The following is a 19,875-nucleotide window of genomic DNA, read 5'->3' as shown; positions in this document are numbered from 1 at the left end:
ATTCCTTACTAATCTAGACCTAAGGATCTGACACCTATCAATTTTTCATCATTATTATTATTATTATTATTATTATTATTATATATATATATATATATACGAGACCACTTAGATAAAATATATTTGTTTAACAGTAAATCCGACTCCTGTTGGATTTGATTTAAATATGAATTTGCTTGGATGCTATTTTTTAAATCCAAATCTAATATGATTTTTTAATTGAACAACATTAAATAGTCTTCATATCTATTTTCTTTATGCAATTCGGTTGTATGTTGGATCCAAATAGGATTTGTGACATCCATAACTGTCTGAAAGTTAGAATCCGTAAAGGCCGAACAGCTCTCCATGCTGTAAAAGAGCTAATGCTTCATAACAGACGAGAGAAAGAGAGAGAGAGGGAGAGTGAGAGTGAGAGTGAGAGGGAGCTGAAAAAATACAAGGAAGAGCACAAGCACGATCGATTTATATGCACTTAATGACCTTGCACAACAAACCTTATGTCAGTTGATCCGACATACATCGTTGCAATATAAAGGTTTGGAATTCAGTTCCTGCTGTTACCAACATACTCATTTGAAACGGGAAATAAAATGCCCATCTGGAAAAGAAAAGCGAAGAAAATTCATGAGAGACAGAGAAGGAGATAGAGATTCTTAGATCAAGTAAGAACACAAACATGATCGATTAATTTTTATGCATCGAATGACCTTGCACAATAAAGCGTATATCAGTAAATCTGACTCATGTTTACAGTATGAAGTTTGGAATTCAATTCCTGTTGTTACCAATTTGAAACAGGAAATACAATTCCCATCAGGGAAAGGAAAGCTAAGAAAAGCCATGAGAGAGAGAGATAGATCCTTAGATCATGTAAGGGCATAAACTTGATCGATTTATATGCACCGAATGACCTTGCACAACAAAGCTTATGTCAGTAAATTTGATACATGTTTACAGTATGAAGTATAGTATTCAATTCCTGCTGTTACCAACACTCATTTGAAACAAGAAATAAAATTACCAGCAGGAAAAGAAAAGCTAAACAATGCATGCATATTGGTCGCATATGTATCAATCAGACAATGGCTTCTTCTTAATTACTTCCTTTTCTTCCAGGTTTTGCTTTCCACAGCTTCCTGGCGGATGCCATCCCCCTAAGGCACATCCCCAGATCAAAATCACTAGGTGTGGAGCATCCTGCAAGGCCCATGTCTTTGTACGCAAGCATCTGGGATGCCTCAGACTGGGCAACTGATGGAAGCGAATACAGAGCTAATTATGACTAGTTCCGATCCGCATACGCCAACTTCATTCTGTATGGTTGTGGAGACAAGAGCTTCTCAGATGAGTTTCTGGAATCTCTCATGCCTTCAAAACCCAAGCAGGAGTTCATTAGTTCACTGAACTTTGTTAGAAAGAAGTAGATGGTTTATGACTAGTGTCAGGATCTGCAGAGTTATTCCAACAGACTGCCGAACTGCCAAATTCAAAATGGTTCAATGGGTGCCTGAGCATATTCATATCTTCCTCGTTCAGTGGATAATTTATTAGGGCAGAGAGAACTCCCCTGATATATCCTAAGTCATATTCTTTAAGTTTGGACCTGTTCTGAACTCTAGACATGGACATCCTTGATCAAATTGGAACTTGCAGATGGAGTTGTCATGCTACATGTAGATAAGATTGGTATTTAATTAATTGAAAACTTAATCATGTATGGTTGATTTCTGCTGAATGTAAAGGAATAGATTGCTGAAGTTTCTGAAAAGAAAGCATACTTGCGTTGGTAAATTTAATTATTATTTGAGGATATGCCAATGGAAACTGACCATGATCTTTTGGGCAATGCATACATTCTGATTACAAGAAGACGAGCTTCGAATAGGTTATAAACCTCATCTATAAGAAAGATATCCTCCGCGAGTTGCAGAATCAACTGATGAACAGAGAAAACAGCTGCAACTAATTGAAACAACAAAAATAACACATGGATTCACTACTTTGCACCACACTGCATTCTCCTGACATAAAACTCACATTGTGAATTCCATGAAATTTGCTGAACGCCCACGTCTCAGACATCCATTAATTTGCTGACATATATGGTTCTGTAGGTATACCATAAAGTCTCATTGCTTTACATGGTTGATGATGGGGTAACCCACAATCACTTTCTCTCAATGAGGTAATTGATAAGAACAGATTGAGAAAGGTGAGTGATGATATACAGATACGAACTAACCCATGTCTCATTCAGAGGTACCAATTTCTGCTTATGAGGTTTTACAGCCTAAAGGTGTTTTTTAAGAATGTTGTGGCTGTGGAAGTGAAACGGACGCATATGTCCATAGTTTTCACATTTCTTTGTTCTTAATTTATTTACAAAGACATGGAAAAGAATCACAATAACTCTTTACATGCAAAAGCAACTAGAGTAAAAACTTAGAGCGCTTATGTAGATCCTTTGGAGATTCAGATATGAGCCTACTACTGATTATCAATGTTTTATTTAATAATCAAGAATTCATAGGCACCCAACGTTAAGTCTCATTAGAGGTGCAAGGTTAGGAGTACCATTTCAATTTATTACATTCCAAAACTGCACTCAGGTCGAGGGACTTAGTCGGCAGACCCCATGGCTAGTACCCTCACTTAAAAGGCCATACATATTTGGTGTACCATGATTGTCTGTCTAATAGTCCAAACCTAAGTGGAGTCTGCAAAAGAGTTGACCTTCAAGGGCCATTTAGGATTAGGAACAAGATGCGAGTATTACAAGAATCTGCTCTAAAATTGGATAGATTCATGGAATATTTGAACAAGCATTCCATGAATCTACATAAATTTTAGAGCAGATATATAGAACACCCACATGTTTCTAATGTCAAACGGCCCCAAAAGGACCTTCAAGTTAATTAAGCAAGTGGTGTTTCATCACGAAAACATGTGACTTAACATGTGCCAAAGTTAAATGACATTTCAGGGTTAAGCCTGAAATCCAGCTGAGGTCCACGGTTAGGGCTGTTCATGAGCGAGTTCGAGCCGAGTTGAGCCAGCTCGAACTTGGCTCGCATGTCTTGAATGAAACTCGAGCTCGACTGGAGTTCGATTTCAATATCTCGAGCTCGACTGGGCTCGAGTTCTTAAAACTCGAACTCGGCACATAGACTTGAACATGGAACCTCCCACATATACCAGTCACGTGTATATCCTTTTGAGCAATCTACTTTTCTTGATAATTTTATGAGATATTTTATATATTTTCTTTCTCAAGCTTAACAGATTTTATCTGAGCCAAGGCCACCTAACTCAAGCTCGACTCGTTTAGGTTATCGAGTTCATTTCTTAACTCGAACTCGACTCGTTTAAGAAACGAGTTAAGTTAAACTCGTTTAAGAAACGAGCTCGACTCGTTGGACAGCCCTATCGGCGGTAAACAAACATAGCCTTAGGAATGCGAACAAGTTGGACAATCAATACTCAAGGCACTGAGCAAGCTCTAACGTGACACCTGTCAAGACACCAACCAAAACTTAGGCAATAGAATGACAGGGTTCATAAAAGTCAGAAACTGAAGAAAATGGTAACAAATTATTACCGATAATCGTCAAGAATTTGAAAATCATGTGACTACTGCAGGATGCTTTTTAAATCCTTATTCACATTTTTCATAAGAAACCTCAATTCTTTTCAGCTTTTTTCCACGAAAGTGGTTGCCGAAAGGGGCTTTAAAGTGAGGTAAAGATGCACGATCATGGCGTTGATTCGGTGGCACGCCGTGGAAGAGAAACCTCTCAATTATTTGATATCACTATGGAGACAAGTTCTACAAAAGGGACACAACAGATTGCTCTCTTTTCTACATTATGGGGAATAAGAAGTCTAAAGTTGCATAAATACTGACCAAGCGAAGGAAAGCACATAAAAGTTGTGCTCAATGTGTTTTTTTCTGTATTTCAAGCAGCATGCAGGCCCATTAAGTCTTAATTGTTGATAAAAACATGTTTTTAACTTCTTCAAGAAGCAATAAGGATGCATATGGCGAAAGTGTGATCGAGATCGTGTATGAATGAGATCATGAAGGCATACTAATTCATAGGGATGTTAACAGATAGGATTCAGATCAGATGCCTGATTGAAATGCTTAAAAAAAGCGTGATACAAAAAAGAAAAAAATTTAACATCCATAAGAACCGGAAAAGATTTGATCGGATTAAAAAAAAAGGGCATCCTCTCAGATTTGGACTTGTTTTTGAATAAATATATGGTCAGATTCATATTGATCTTATAATTCCGATTTAGATTTAGTAATTTCAAATTAATATCCTATAATATCTCATATTAGTATCTTTCGAAAGTCGCGTGTGTTTCAACATATCTCTGGTGCCGCGTGTGTTTCAACAAATCTCTGGTGCAAGTCGGCTAGGAGGTATGCTCCCCTCAGTTTGATTCAGATTGTGAATTTATATATGGTGTTTCTAAATTTTGATTAGGGCTGAAATATCATTTTTCAAAATTTATAAATAAAACAAGAGAAATTTTAAAAAATTTACATATAAACTTAAAGAAAAAATGAAGTGGGGCCACAGCCCAAGCAGGCCCTACCGTGGCTTGGCCCTTGGGTGTAGATTTTTTTCATTCTGAATATATGAACATTCGAAAAATCAGATATTGTAAAACATACATTTTGAATCTGATTCATTGATATCCCTATTAATTAAAAAGTCTAAGTGGTTATAATGGTACAGCATTTATGCTTGTCATGCATGTTGCGAAGCTTGGGAAAAAGTACCTTCAGTTACATTTATACGGCAAGCAGCAGTTAGACTTGAATGAAGAGGAGAGTTCGATGCATTTTCAACCTTATTTTTGCATATAATTTCGTAAAACAGTCACCACTTAAGACTTTTCTATAAAAAGAAAAATTTTTGAAATAAAGGCTTGAACTAAAGTTTAATTAGTTTACTTAAGAAACAAAGCAATAACAGCAAATTGTGTTTTTCAACATTATTCTCCACTAGATTACCTTCTTACCTTTCTTTAGTCATCACAATTTGTAGTAATTAGTTAGCCATTTATCTTTCTTCAGCCTCGCCGATTTCCAATAAGTCACTCGAAAATATAAGAGTGAAATTTAGTGGTTCTTGAGAGACAAAACCATATTCCTTCTCCCCCGCTCCCATGGTTTAGGGCTGCTTCAGAACCTGAATAGTTATATGTTGTACCTTGTAACTCGAGTTTCTTGCATGCCACTCTTTGTAGCACCCACTAAAATCGAGTTGAGGTTGCGTTGTAACTCTAAAGTCGACCAGCTATGTTATGCCCCTTGTGCAATTATGTAACTTAGTGATAGTAGGTAATATTGAAGAGTAAAAATGCAACCGAAGGTCCTGGAGTGGACTTCCGTTAATTTGAAAAAGAAAAAAAAAATTGGTCAATTTATATTGCATATGTAATTTACTCAGGACATCTAATTTGTCATCTATATGCTTAATCCATCTTTTAAAATGTGTATAATCTAAATCTTACATGCCTGATTATAAATATATATACTTTTTATTGATTGTTTGCAAAATGCAAGTCATATTGAAAATTACCAATAAAATACTTGCCTTTATAGTCCGGTAAAACCTTTAATTTCATCACACTCCACAGTTCATATTTTTGACATGACCAACATAAAATTCCAATTAGAGTCCCATAAAAGGCATTAATGTCATCGCAACTGGACAAGTAATTAACTTGCCCGAGCCCAGAGACTTAGTCGCTTGGCCCGAGCATAAAACCTCAATGCCATTGTCCCAGTACCCAACCTAGGCGTGTGTCAGCGTGCACTAGCGATAGGTGAGTCGGTGACAATACTTACTAACAGCTGGTCTAATCAGTGCACCAAAACCCTCTGGAATGAAAGTTTTGTGACTTAAGAGAGGGTAAATATTTTTTTATGTTATTAATTTCTTAATAAGAAATTAAGTAGGTTTAGACATTGAGAGTAACACTCTAGTCTAATATGCGGAGACTTCTCTTCACCTCGCTTGCTTGAATTGGAAGAAAAGAAGATCCGGGTAGTTGGGGATTTAAATATATTATTCCAACCCCATGGCTCTAGCTCAATTCTGATTGAATGATTGATTAATTTCATGGTGTTCTGCATTTGATTTGAAAAAAAAAAGGAAAGAAAAGAAGAAAACAAAAGATAATAAGTTTAGGGACTATCTTTTCTGACTACCTGTACTTTGTTCGGTCAGCTTAAGCAAGCAGACAGCAAGGATAACGTTGGATATGAAATATCAAAGTCTGCAGCGCTCAAGGCAGCAGAGGGAAAGCCCTTCTATAAGATCCAAACCTAAGACCTCATTATGATGTTTACTCTTTCTCTCTCACACACATACTATATATATATATATATATATACATACATACATACACTCAGCAATCTAACTAATGTCGTCTAATCTATCATGATAAATGGTTAAGAGAAAAACAAGAAGAAAAAGGCGTTGGACATTTTTATCATTTAGTGTTAATTCACACTTTTTTTTTCCTTGTTTTTTTCTCAATCGTACATCGACCCTGTTAGATGGTTGGATGACTCTGGATAACTTGACTCATCATTCACTCACTTATATACATACATAAATAAGTAGCTACTAGACCTTCATATATTAAAGATTTAAAGTGAATCGTTTGGGCTTCATCTGAAGAGATAGAGAGAGTAGGAAAGCAAAGAAGAGATGAGAGGAAGAGAGAAAAAGTAAGAGAACGACTAAGAAAAAATTAGAGGTTGAACAGTTGAACTCATTTCCTACACACTTGTTCAGCAAATAACATAATTTGCTTGACAAATAACATCTAAAGTGCATTATTTAACGTGTAAGAAAGTAGATAATTAAGATAACCAAAGCCTAAAAAAAAAAAATGAAAGAGTGTGAACGGAAGTATCATTTCAAACAAGATAATGATAGTAAAGCTTTTCCTACGATCAACTGAGTGAACTTATTGTTCACAATGTGGGACACATAACATTAGGTATATCATCAAGATTTACGATGTATATTTATTGAATGAAAATAAGTTGAAACAGTGACAACATGAACTTTTGACTAATTTTCTTGTCCCTAGAAAAAAGGGTTCCAACGAAAACCTTTGCTTGGAGGTAGGCTCTGCACCTTTATTAAGAACTGGGCTGGGCCGGCATAGAAGATATAATTTTTTAACAGGCTGGGTTCGGCTCGACCGGCTCCATCTCAATCCAGCCCTATCAAGGCTGTCCCCAGTTTCGGCACCCATCTCCTGATCTCCTAAAAATGTGAAATATAGTTCTTGTGTTAGTTGGGCAGAGATAGCTTATTATTACAAGGGCCCTAGTGTTTTTCCCAATAAAATTTCACCTAGAATCACCTAAACCGAGAGACTTTGTAGCTCATCAGATTGTATAAAACCCTGAGAGGTTGTTTGGTAATAGTAACACATTGTTATTGTCTCATGAATCTACTTCAGAAAATAGAACAGATATACGAAACACTTGTTGCAGTGTTTCATGAATCTTTCATCCATTTTGGGCAGATTCATAGGACGGGGAACAATGTGTTGTTGTCAAACAGCCCCTGAGAATACTAATGCTTCTATTGTTAGAGCATATGCCTACTTTGGCTTCTGAAGAAGGTTGACGCCACCAGAATCAAACCAACCTCATGTCGGACGTTAGACAAATCAGCGCCATCAGACCTCTAGGTGGCAAAAAATATCATTGAAATTAACAAGTCATGTTGAGATCCCTTAAGCTTATGCTAATGCTATACCTTTCAAATCATTTCATAAAGCTAGATTAGACTAAAACTAAACACGCTTTCCTTTCTTGTAAAGTCATAGTTGCATTTAGTCTTCTCCACGCTTGGTTGAACTTTTTCACATCACTTTGACATATAAATCGATAACTTAGCCACGCAGGCAGAAATTACTTGGTGTCAACATCTTCGTGGACTATATATAGTGATATTCTTCTTTAGTTAAGTTGTTGAATGCATTTTTTTTTTTTGTTCAGACTATGTGATGACAACATTTTGGTTTCTAGGGGCCAAAGAAATTTGTGTGGGAACAGGAGAATTATTCTCCTTAATTCATTCAAAATATTAGGTTTTTTTTTTTTTTTGCCTTTTGAGTTTGACTTTTGCTTTTGCAATTTCAAACTTAAAAGACTAGGGAGGAAAAGAAAAGATGGTCATAAAAAAAACATGATCATGATATTGCTTTGATATTAGTTCATAATTTAGGCTGTGTTTGATAGCTTCAGAACTCGGATCTGAGGCTAATCTAAGATCTCTTTTATGTAAAACTCACAATAAACAAACACCAGATTTTACCACTATATGAAAAAAAAAGGATTTGAGATTCTTAATTTATGGCTAAAGCCTCAAATTTGAGGTCAGACAGGAAAGGGTCTGACCTGAGATCCACAAAATGGAGATTCTCGATGATCTCAAATCACATCCGATCTCAAATATGAGGCCATCAAATGCCCCATAGTGACAGAGATATCTAGTTGTATGACTATTCACTTATTGACAAGAAGATTGTGACATAAAACTGCCATTTGATTATACCAAATTGTTGTGCATTTATTGAAGATGTAAGATCTTTTGCATGCCAGATGACTTTTGTAACTTGTTGGACAAGGGAAAAGGAAAGCTCATAAGGTAATTCTTTCCACACCCATTCCATCACTACTCTTGCTAAAGGATGCTTAACTTTCGTGTTTAATTTATTTAATGGTAAATACAAACACATGTGACATCTTGTTGCTGATAGGCGTTTGCATAACTAGAGATGTCAATGGATCATATTTGAATTGGACATCAAGTCGAATTGCTTTAAAATAAGTGGGATTTGAAAAATAATTTAACAACCAATTGAGAAATGGATTAGGTTCTTGTTTAAGAAATAACATCCAATCTAATTCAGATTCGGTTTCAGTTTAGAATAAACCTCTAGTAAGATTTGCATTTGAATTTCAAATTCATATTCAATTTCAAATAAACATCTTATGTTGAATCTCCAAACATTTTGAAAGTGGACTCTTAACATATCATAATGCAGTTCAGGTTGTATTTAAAAGGTCATATTTGGATTGGGAGTGTGAATTAAAAAAATGATTTTAGATGTAGCTTAGGTTTTTCTTCATTTCATTTTGAATCCAAATGCGTGAACATCCAATAAATAGAATATGGTAAAGTAGATATGGTTCCAGTGTGATCAGCTGACATCTCTATGCGTAACTCTAATTTATGTATAAAAAAAAAGGAATAAAAAGACCAGAGACCTTATTAATAGTAGGCTTAAGCTTTTCCATGGTCAATTAAAAATATCTTCAAGTTTATTTCTATCCGGTCCAAGATAAAAACAATGACTTTATCCTTAACGGAAAAAAAAAAAGATGTACTTAGTCTTGCAAATATGTTTCAACTTTTCTTGCATAAGTTTCTAACATAAATGGGAAAAGAATCGCCTAACTAATTAATTTGAGATTGGTAAAAGATAACTGAAAAGAAGACTCCCTTTTCTTCCTAAAAAATAGCATTTACGATCCAAATCTATGCAGGGGATTAAAATATAAATTTAACCCATTAAAAGCTCAAAATTTAGAGGGATATATAACAAAATACCTCTTAAGCATGAAAACACTTTTGATTTTCCTCTTCCTCTGCCTCCAATTCTAGCGGCTAAATGCAAATTATTCAAATTAATCATTCTTTTCAAAATTAAGCTTGTCCCCTGCAAAAAATCGGTCTAATATTTGATCGGACACAAAAATTCAGATTTTGAGGATCTTGCACGAGCAGGAGCGGATCACACCACCAGAGTGAGAGGTCCAAGCGCCTCCAACTTATTCCTATCCTCAGCCTAGTCTAAACTTGCGTCGGAACTTAGGTGGTCCTACGATACACCCTTCAACTCGAGTGACATACATGCCAATATTTGTAGTCCAAAAGAACAACACTCACAAGAATTGAACCGAGGACATGTAGTCAGCATGACACTTATGTTGAGGGATGTTATGCCTTTTGGGGTAGGTTTTGAGGATTTCACTATATGAATTCAAATCCAAGATTAACCGTTCAGATTCGAGCCGATGTTTGAAAAATCTGACCCGGCTCCGCAGTATTGGACGAGACACAAAAATTCAGATTTTGATGATCTAGCATGAGCAGGAGGGGATCACACCACCAGAGTGAGAGGTCCAAGTGCTTCCTACTTATTCCTATCCTCAACCGAGTCTAGACTTGCATGGGAACGTAGGTGGTCTTACGATACACCCTTCAACTCGAGCGTCATGCATGTAAATATTTGCAGTCCAAAAGAACAACACTTACAGGAATTGAACTGAGGACATGTAGTCACCATGACACTTATGCTGCGCGATGTTGAGGATTTTACTATATAGATTCAAATCCAAGATTAACCGTTCAGATTCGAGCCATGTTTGAAAAATCTGACCCGGCACCACAGTATTGGACGTGACTCTTACTCTTAATGCTCATGAACATAACCTAGATCTCAGACAAATTAGTTTTACCGTGGATCTGGATCTAGTTTTGGTCAAAGTTTCTAGATATCTAATGCCCTCTGGTCCGAGACGGCAGAGCTAGAGAGAGAGAGACAGCTAGAGTAGTCCATGGTCCAAAGATCCATCATCCAGAAGGCCAGAAGATCTTTGGAGCACTGATAAAGCCATGAAAGGAAGCTTCATGGAAGGAGAAGGAGATGCCATCTTCTGAATGCCCTGTCATCTTCTTCAAGGAAACGAATATTCCACCAACAATGATAGTTGCCATTACTATGTCCTTTTCTTTTTCTGCATGACTTTTCAAACATGCTCACAGATCCCCACTAGATCTTCTTCCTTAATTTCTTTCCTTTGGTTTTTTTTTTTTTTTTTTTTTTTTTGAGAGGAATAGTCAAGTCTTGTGGGAAAAAGAAAAATCAGGAAAAATGTCTGTGTGTAAGTTGTCTTATGATTTGACAAATCAAAATCAAATTGTTTCTTACTTCGAGTTGGGAAGTAGACGCTCAACTTTTGAGAGCAAATTTTAAAAAATTATTGATAGAAACATTACTTTTTGATGTGAAATAATAAAAACACTAAAATATTTTGTTGTATTAAAAAATTGTATGAAAAATTAATGTTCTATCGAGAGGCAGATCTTTGAAAAATTTTCTCGAACGTTCAACGCACGCTTGTTAGCTTTAAAAATTCATGGTAATTTCTTATTTGCTTAAATTTTAAGTGGCTTTTCATAATTTTTGATGAAGGAGAAAAAAGATATATGGCAACTACAATTTATTAGATTTGATTGTCCAAATTTTAGATTTTGCTAGACTTACGAAGCAAATTACACCGTTGAAAAATGTTGAAATTGGAAATAAATTCTATCAAACAGGATCAAATATACATAACGCAAAATATCGGAGATAAACAAGAATTTGAACAGTTCACAATTTGCGTGTGTCCTGCCATAATATTGAGATTTTTGTTGCCCAGAGAAAAAAAAAGAAAATAGAAAATTTTAAAATCTGGCTAATATTTGTGGCGCTTAAGCTCTTCAAGAGTTCCCACCAACCCAATTTCTCACAATTTCCGGGAACTTTCTTGGCTTGGCTTCTTATTAACATGAAGATGGCTAAAAGTGAAAAGAAGTCTGGCTTTTTGTCTCACCAAATCGCAAACAAAGTGCTGAAAAGTTGGTGGTATTCATGAACTAGATCATGTTTCAAGTGGCGCCAAACAGTGATCTTAACTGGGTTACGTTTGGGTCGGATTCTTGGCTTTATTGGATTTCGCCCGTTCCCGACGTGGGCGCATATGTAATTCTCTATATCCAAGTCGGACTAGTTCCATGTCCAATATCCAAAATGCTTTTTTTGTTTGAGTAATAACAGCATAATAACAGTGGATCTTTTTTGGGGTTCATATTCCTAGTTTGGATCCAAATTTTGAGCCATACCCATCTCCCTTCCACAGATACCCATCTAACCGGATCCAACAGGTCCGAAATTTTCTGAACTACAGATCCATTTATTACACCTTTATATAGGAATAGGAGTGTGCAACGCCGGGTCGGGTACAGATATCGGGTTTGGGAGCCACACCGGGCTCATGTGGGTCAAACTTAGGGAGCAGGACACCTGACGGAAGTCAGGCCCAACTTGACCTGAACATGGTCTGTCTGATCTGGTCCGATTTTCAATTAGCCAGTGTGAGTTCCAGGCAATAGTGGATGAAAAAGATTCAACTTGTCAGGCTAGTTGGGCCGTGACTGCGCCGGCTCCGGTGGGCTTGACTTCAATCTCTCTCTCTCTCTCTCTCTCTCTCTCTCTCTCTCTCTCTATATATTATATATATATATATATATATATATATATATATATATATATATATATATATATATATATATATTATATATATATATATATATATATATATATATATATATATATAACTCACAGCCCATTGATAAAGAAAGACTGCGCCGGCTCCAGCCGGCTTGACTTCAATCTCTCTCTCTCTCTCTCTCTCTATCTCTCTCTATATATATATATTCAGAGGACACCCTTGGGGTTTGATACATGACTGTCTCTATAAAGCCGGCCGAGTCAAAAATCTCGACACTAGCTTGTCTTGGCTCGGGTCATGCAACTGGTATAAACTCATTGAGTTCACAAGGAGAAGATGGTGCATGGCTCGAGCTTTCTTAAGCTCCGAACCAAATTGAACTCGATCAAGCTAGGCCTACTTGGTCTTCAGCCAGACTCAAACTCAGTTGTGCCTAACTTTTTGGCTCTATCCAGTTGTTGAGCTTGCACTGAAAAGCCTCAAGAGAAGTTGCAAACTTTGTGAGGCAGGTGTATAGAAGACATATTGTTTGTTTGATTCTCGTAGGTGTTGTTCTTCTGAACCTTAAAACATATGATTGCAACTGTTCCTTGTGTGTCTTAGTCGCACGAACTGAAGGAGTCAGCTCGTGACAGCAACACTCAAGTTAAAAGATGTATCATAACTCTACCTAGGTTTTGATGCAACCCACGACCCCAAAGGTAAGGGGCCTTTGGTCTCATCAGGTGGTGGGTATATTGTTAGTAATGGGTTGGTTTTCACTGACGGGCGGCTCCATCACTAAATATTTAGGTTTTGCCGGTGGATAGGTCATCCGACAGTGAAAGTTTCAGCGACGTCAACTACACTGACAAACCTTCGCCACCATCGGTGAAACTAAAACTGACGATTCCCCCTTTTACCCACATCCGACTGTGAAAGTTTCAGCGACGTCTGCCACCATCGGTAAAACTTGTACTTGCCGGAAAAGCTTACTGCAAAAAAGTATCTCATGCATTTAGAGCATCGGTTGTTTCGTTCCAACGGACAAAACTATGAAGCTTCTAGGAAAATCTCCCTCTCTTTCTTTCTCTTAGTGTGAACGCAATAAACGCCAGGCATGTTGTTCACTAGCGGCATGCATTTCAAATGGCTTGTGTGTCACTAAATACATGCAAAGTGCTCATAATTCGTATGCTTGGCATGCGCCATCCGTTCCCACGGAATTTTTACCATATTTCGTAAAAGCGTGACATACTTTTTCCTTTTCTTTTTCACGTCGGCAGATGATGCAAGCGGCTGACATTATAGCAGTGATATCATCATTTCGAGAACAAATCACATGCTCCATATTTTTCAAGAAGAAAAACGTTAAGTTAGTACCTAAAATCAACTCAGATGTATTATTCAACAATCGTATTATTGAGCAACGACGTCAACCGATTGACTTCGGATCGGACATCGCTATACGATTCGGATTCAAGTATTGAAAAATACAAAAATCAATTGAAATTTTCACGCGTGATTGGTCAGATTTGGTAAGAAAAATCTATCCATGTTCAGGTTTGATTAGTAATCAGACAAATTGAAAGTTTCACAACTAATTGGACTCCAGTGTTTGTCAAAATCAGTTATCTATCAGATTCAACAAGAAAATCATGCACCATGTTCGGGTTTTGATGATTAATCAAATGTTGTTTTTCTCATGGAAATCAACTGCTAGAAGTCAGATTCAAGTTATTAATCCAAGCGGTTAGTAGGAAGACATTAGATTCAAAATCTTATTCTACTTTGCGGAATCCCGTTTCTTTGGGACAAAGGTTTTTGGGGTTCTGGATTTCCTCATATTCACCTAAACAACAATTAATCGGGTTTCCAGTATCAAATCAGAATAGTTATATGAAGCTTAGCTTGTATATTCCATTTCATGGGATTTTAAAACGTATGTTTAAGCCAACTGAACATGTAAATTGAATGCATCAAGTTTGATATAAATATATATCCAAGTCAAATTATGTCACAAACTTCATCTACCTGTTGCTCCGGCAGCACGCCGTCGAGTTCCGCAACTTTCAATCTCAAATACAACATGCATATATGTATGTATATTTGTGTGTGTATGTGCGTGTGTGTATATGTGTATGAACATATATGAACATAAGTTTGTATTTTTTTTACTGGTTGAGAACCATCCTCTTTCGCAAACCCAAAAGCTCCATGACGATGCTGATGTATGCTAGATAGTTGTCAGATTGCTAAAAGTTAAAAATTTATCGTTAAAAAAACCAAAACTACTACAAACCATCACCACATCATCAACCATAATTAATACCGATTTTGTGATTAGAACAAATTTTAGCCATCCCGCAACATTTGATACATAAAGACATTAAACTCCCATAATATATATACATATATAAAATCTTAAGTCATAACCTGTTTGTTGCGAGCGGGAATATCTTCTGCTTTTTGTAATAGAGCATTGACACGACTGGAGGCACCAATTAAAAACACGATCAAGTTCACGAACTAAAGCAGGCTTAGTGGCGCAGGAAGCGAAAAAGACAACCACTAAAGCACCAATAGTGCATCACAAATTAAAATCACTAAGATAGATTTGTACGTACAATATATATATATATATATATATTGAATTTCAAAACAGGCAGAGACCACTGTGAGCTAACTCTAACTTGGCGAACTAAAGCTGGCCTCGCTCAACAGTATGTAATATATATAAAAGCATTGAACCTTCCCTATTTCCTATGTATCAATTAGTCGAAAAATATAATAACCTTCTCCAAAGGAAAACATTAACTAAAACAACACAAAGTTGATAACGTGTATCTATTTTGAGAATATCTTGTTTTATCTCGATATTAGCATCCAAAAACCCATTTTTGCGCATGCTTTCGCCCTCGGCCCGGCTTTCACCAGTGTTGTCACAATTCGCTGATTTGAATCCAATTGGCAGCAAAATGAAGTATGCTCTATCTTGTATCAGAACAGATGTGATTCGGTCTCTTGAGTAAAGAGAACCTAAAAGGGTTATTTAGCATTAAAAACAAAGTACAAATGTTCATGAATCTGCTTCAAAATAAAGTATATTGTTGAACAAGTGTCTCAACAATATATATGCTAATCTTGATGTAATTCTAGAAACACTCTTATATTTTTCATAATACCAATTTAATATTATAGTCAATCATATTAAAAGGGCCAAAGAAGCCGCCAATAAGGATAAGAAAGGAAAAAAAACAAAAAAGTTGCCTTTTTGTGAAAGACGAAGCTACCCTTGATAAAACAAAAGATATGTAGCTTAAAATGAAAAGGAAAATACTACCAATCAACATCGTATCCACTTTGCACTTGTATTTGGGTAGATAGCATTTGCATAAATGCTCAACACCCACCTCCTGTGTGAAGGGTATTTAGGTCATTTACAAAAAGGAAATGAATATTTTAAGATTTAAGAAATCAATTTCTTTTTTTCTATCTTAAGAAAAGAGTTGTCCTTTCCACAGAATTGGGTACTTTTTGATCATTTTGCACAAGACACAGATGCCCATTTAGGCATTAAATTTATCCACAAATATGCACCTTATAGAAATACAATAAAAATTATGGTAATTTAGAAACTTAAAAAAAAGGTTCTTTTAATCTTTTAATTTATTCATATTTTTATTTTGTCCTTATAAAAAAAAAATCCCTTTCTTTATTGATGGGAGACATTTTTATTGTTGTAGAACTCCGTGCCGTCTACGCTACTCGCCGGTCGTGGCAACGGAGAAATTGGACCGTTGAAATAGAACCTTAACCAGCCGCCCTCAGTCAAGTTTTATCCTCCTCACACCTTAATTTATTTATATATTTCACACCCATTTTCTCCTCTCCCCCGCCACCACCCATCTCTCTCTCTCTCTCTCTCTTCTGTGAGACATGGAGGACTACGGCTTCCCTTCTTCTGATCACAACCTCCTGTTCTTCCCAATTCATTCGGCCTCGGCCGCTGCCACGCCTTCTCCTTTTCCAGCCTTCTCACAGATGTTGAGTTCTCATAATTTCACGGCGAACGATCAGAACCAGAGTTCAGGCGGGCGTTTGGGGTTAAGACCGGAGCAACCAAGCCCATATTTGGAGATCAAGGCTTCACAGGATGATCAGCTTAACGATGCCGTTGAGGCAGATAATAGTGGAGATCTGAAACTGGGGAAGAAGAAAGGTGAGAAGAAGGCAAAGAGACCAAGATATGCGTTTCAGACGAGAAGTCAAGTGGACATACTCGATGATGGGTACAGATGGAGGAAGTATGGTCAGAAGGCTGTGAAGAACAATAAGTTTCCAAGGTATATAATTTCTTTTTTGGCATTCATTCTCCTCTTCTTTTAGGAAAAGTAAAATACTGTCAGATCTTTGATCACCAACTTCACTGTTATTTGTTCCCACTACCATCTTTTCTCTCTCCATCTGTGTGTGTGTTGGGAGTTTATTTGAGTTCTGATCTTGACGGAGAGGTGAAAGTGCAATTGCACCATCCTTATGTGGAACTTGGTTGGGCGATGGTTATGCTTGTTGGTGATGATAGTAGGTCTGATGTTTACAGTATGTGATAGGAGACCCCATTTTCATGCTTTTTTAATAATTTTATGCACCATTAATGACATATTAACTTCAAATGTTGACCATTAGGAAAAAGTGAGAAAAAAAAAGTCGGACGTGGGTCATTCCATTAGGGAAAAAAACAGGAAAGAGGAAAAAAAGAAAGAAAATAAAGTCTCTTACAATTAGTTGTTAAGTACTGTCTGCAAACCTCCTGAAAGTTCATGTTTTCTGCTACTGATGAACTAATAATCTTCCATTTCCAAAAAAGAAAGTACTTGAAAGAGAAGTCCATACACTGAATGAACTAAACAAGATGCAGATTAAAGGTCGTCTCAGAGCTTAATTACTTTAACGTATTTGGGTATTTGATCTTGCCCAAGTATTGATATTGAAGAAGGTCACTCCAATGCTATTCCTCAAGTCTCTGTGTGAATTGGGTACCTCAGACTTCTTGTAAAATTCTGAAAGAACGTATCAGTTAGCTCTAGAGATTTGAATTGCATCATATTAATCCCTTGTGAATACTACAATATTGTGAATAATGGCTATTCTTGCATGGAGATTGCTACCCTCTCTCTCTCTCTCTCTCTCTCTAACAGTGGGTTTTCTCTCTGATCTATTTGCAGAAGCTATTACAGATGCACTCACCAATCGTGTAACGTGAAGAAGCAAGTTCAGCGGCTATCCAAGGACGAGGGGGTCGTAGTTACAACTTATGAGGGAATCCACACGCACCCAATCGAGAAGCCAATGGACAGCTTCGACAGCATCCTAAACCAAATGCAGATCTTTGCCAACTTCTAAATCTCCTGAAAAAGCAACATGCACAAAGAGAATTAAAAGGCGTTCTCTCTTCTCAGCTTGGTGGAAGAGCGTTGTCAATATGAATGCAATTCTCAAAGCATATTTATCTTTTAAATCTGTGTAACTAGGAATAAGAGTCGACTTATACTTCAAAGTTAGGCTGAAATTTGGTTCTTGTTGCCAATGAGCCACTTTCGGAGTTCCTGCAATTTTTTTGTTCTTTTTATTTTGTTAATTTGCACCAACATGGATCGAAGCAATCAAATTTAGCCTTGTTGGTATGCGCAGTTACATGTATAATTCACATAAACCATGTAATATTTGTTGCCTAACTGCTGGAAATTAGAAAATCCATGAGCAAGCTCTCTTCCTCTATTCTCAACGAGCTCCAATGAGTTCTGATTTGAAAATAATATTGAACAATGACTCATATGCAATGTGGAGAGGAAGGCCGATCTATTGGCTGGGATTAATCTAATAAATCACTTCCGGTTTTGTTCCTGAAGACGTATATAAAAGATCTGATTATAAGATTTCTTTCCGAAATAATTATGTTTCCCTTAACGGTGCAAACCCAATTTCTTGAAGTGAATTTGGGATGAAAAAGAGACTACTCTAGCAAATGGCCGTTCATTAGGCCTGCAAATAGTTTGTAAGAAGCAAGACATATTAGTAGTGCTCTTGCTGCTTCCGTTAGGAGAATGGCAAGGCCGAGTAAGCTTAGGGATGTAATTAAATAGTTTATATATATATTTGTATGAGATTCAACTTGTATTGAATTTCATTTAATCCCTCAAGGGGTTGTAATGCAGTAGGCAGCAAATCGGTCCACTTCAACAAATCGGTCTACTTCAAGGTCATGACTTTCTTGAAAGGTGAGAACTAATTGCAATTGTATGCCATTAGTACCTACTTGACCAAAAATTATATGTCATTAATATTAATTATCCATAACCTTTCTATAATCTCCTTTTCTTTCAAGACCGTGCTCCACCCCGGTGAACTCATGCGGTTCCGACGTGCCTAGAGGCCAGAGGCGAATCCGTTCACGGTCCTATGGACCAACACCATTCCCGGGTGTGGGCAGCCCCACCCTTGGGGGTGCGAAAATGCACCCTCCCACTTCCCAGCCCCTAGCACATAGCACGCCATAAGACAAGCCGTAGTCGCATCGAAGCGTTGGGCGTAGGGTAGACGATTTCAAAACGGTTAAGGGACTTAGGTTCAAATCATGTGGTGGTTGTTGTCATGTCCTAGTGCGCTCCTACTCTAGACCGTAAACATCCTGAAGCATGCTTTGTGAACCTTGAGAGTGATGGGCATGGGGAAGGGAGTGTTTTGTACGATGAATCAGGGTGCACGAAGGTCCAATATAAAGCTGCTGCAATTGAATCCAATCCAATTAGTAATCAGATATGGATTATTTATTTGATCGAACAGAAGTCAGCCCATTTAGATCCTTGAAAAAAGCTTACCTACCCAAGCTTCATAATTAACTGTTATCAAGATATATAACAATAGGTTCTAGTGTGTGACAAGACCTATTAGCGAATAATTGATGAGTTGAGGCAATTGGTGTAATAGTTGTACAAGTTATAAATAATACTGATTATACTAGAAACAAGGGAAATGGAGATCCATAACTAAGGTACCTTAACTTGTTCTTGGTCAAATTCAAGGTCTGAGCTCTTGTTCCTCGTCAAATTCAAGGTCTTAAGTCCAATACCGTGGCCAGATGACCAGATGAAGAACTTTGAACTCTTTGAATTCTAAGTCTTTACTAGTCGAAGACAGGCAAACAAATAAAAGGCAAGGAAGAAATATAGAAACAATATTACACATCATGAAGGAAACATACAACATTAACAGGAGCATATCTTTCTGAAGACCAAATTAATCAATGGTGAATAAACAAGAAATTCCTGATTACAGGTGCTTTAAATTTGGTAATGTAAAGTACCACACAAAAGGAAACTTAGATAGAAAGAAAGAAGCCAAGCTTGGGAAATAGACAGCCTCCTAATGGTAGTAAATTAATCAGCAAAAAGTGAGACCTAAAGAGTCTTTTGCCTATGGGAACAGTAACATAACGTTTC

The 19,875-nt window shown here is 36.9% G+C and overlaps 1 protein-coding gene across 1 annotated transcript; it reads left to right on the top strand.

The window, feature by feature from the left end:
- Nucleotides 1-16,259: 16,259 nt before the first annotated feature.
- LOC116257731 (probable WRKY transcription factor 43) lies at nt 16,260-18,138 on the top strand. Its single transcript, XM_031634697.2, has 2 exons — nt 16,260-16,719; nt 17,602-18,138. Exons 1-2 carry the CDS (start codon nt 16,313-16,315, stop codon nt 17,777-17,779), a joined length of 585 nt encoding a protein of 194 aa, XP_031490557.1. The 5' UTR covers nt 16,260-16,312; the 3' UTR covers nt 17,780-18,138.
- The last annotated feature ends 1,737 nt before the right edge of the window (nt 18,139-19,875 follow it).

Source organism: Nymphaea colorata, chromosome 7, assembly GCF_008831285.2.
Source record: "Nymphaea colorata isolate Beijing-Zhang1983 chromosome 7, ASM883128v2, whole genome shotgun sequence".
NCBI classification, from domain to species: Eukaryota; Viridiplantae; Streptophyta; class Magnoliopsida; order Nymphaeales; family Nymphaeaceae; genus Nymphaea; species Nymphaea colorata.
Note: the sequence above shows the minus strand (reverse complement) of the source record. Positions and strands in the feature narration are given on the sequence as shown.

What these genes read in the sequence shown, in the direction of transcription:
- LOC116257731 (XM_031634697.2), top strand. Translation starts at nt 16,313, where the DNA reads ATGGAGGACTACGGCTTCCCTTCTTCTGATCACAACCTCCTGTTCTTC. An exon ending in AAGAACAATAAGTTTCCAAG is followed by an intron (nt 16,720 to 17,601) that starts GTATATAATTTC and finishes ATCTATTTGCAG; the next exon opens with AAGCTATTACAGATGCACTC.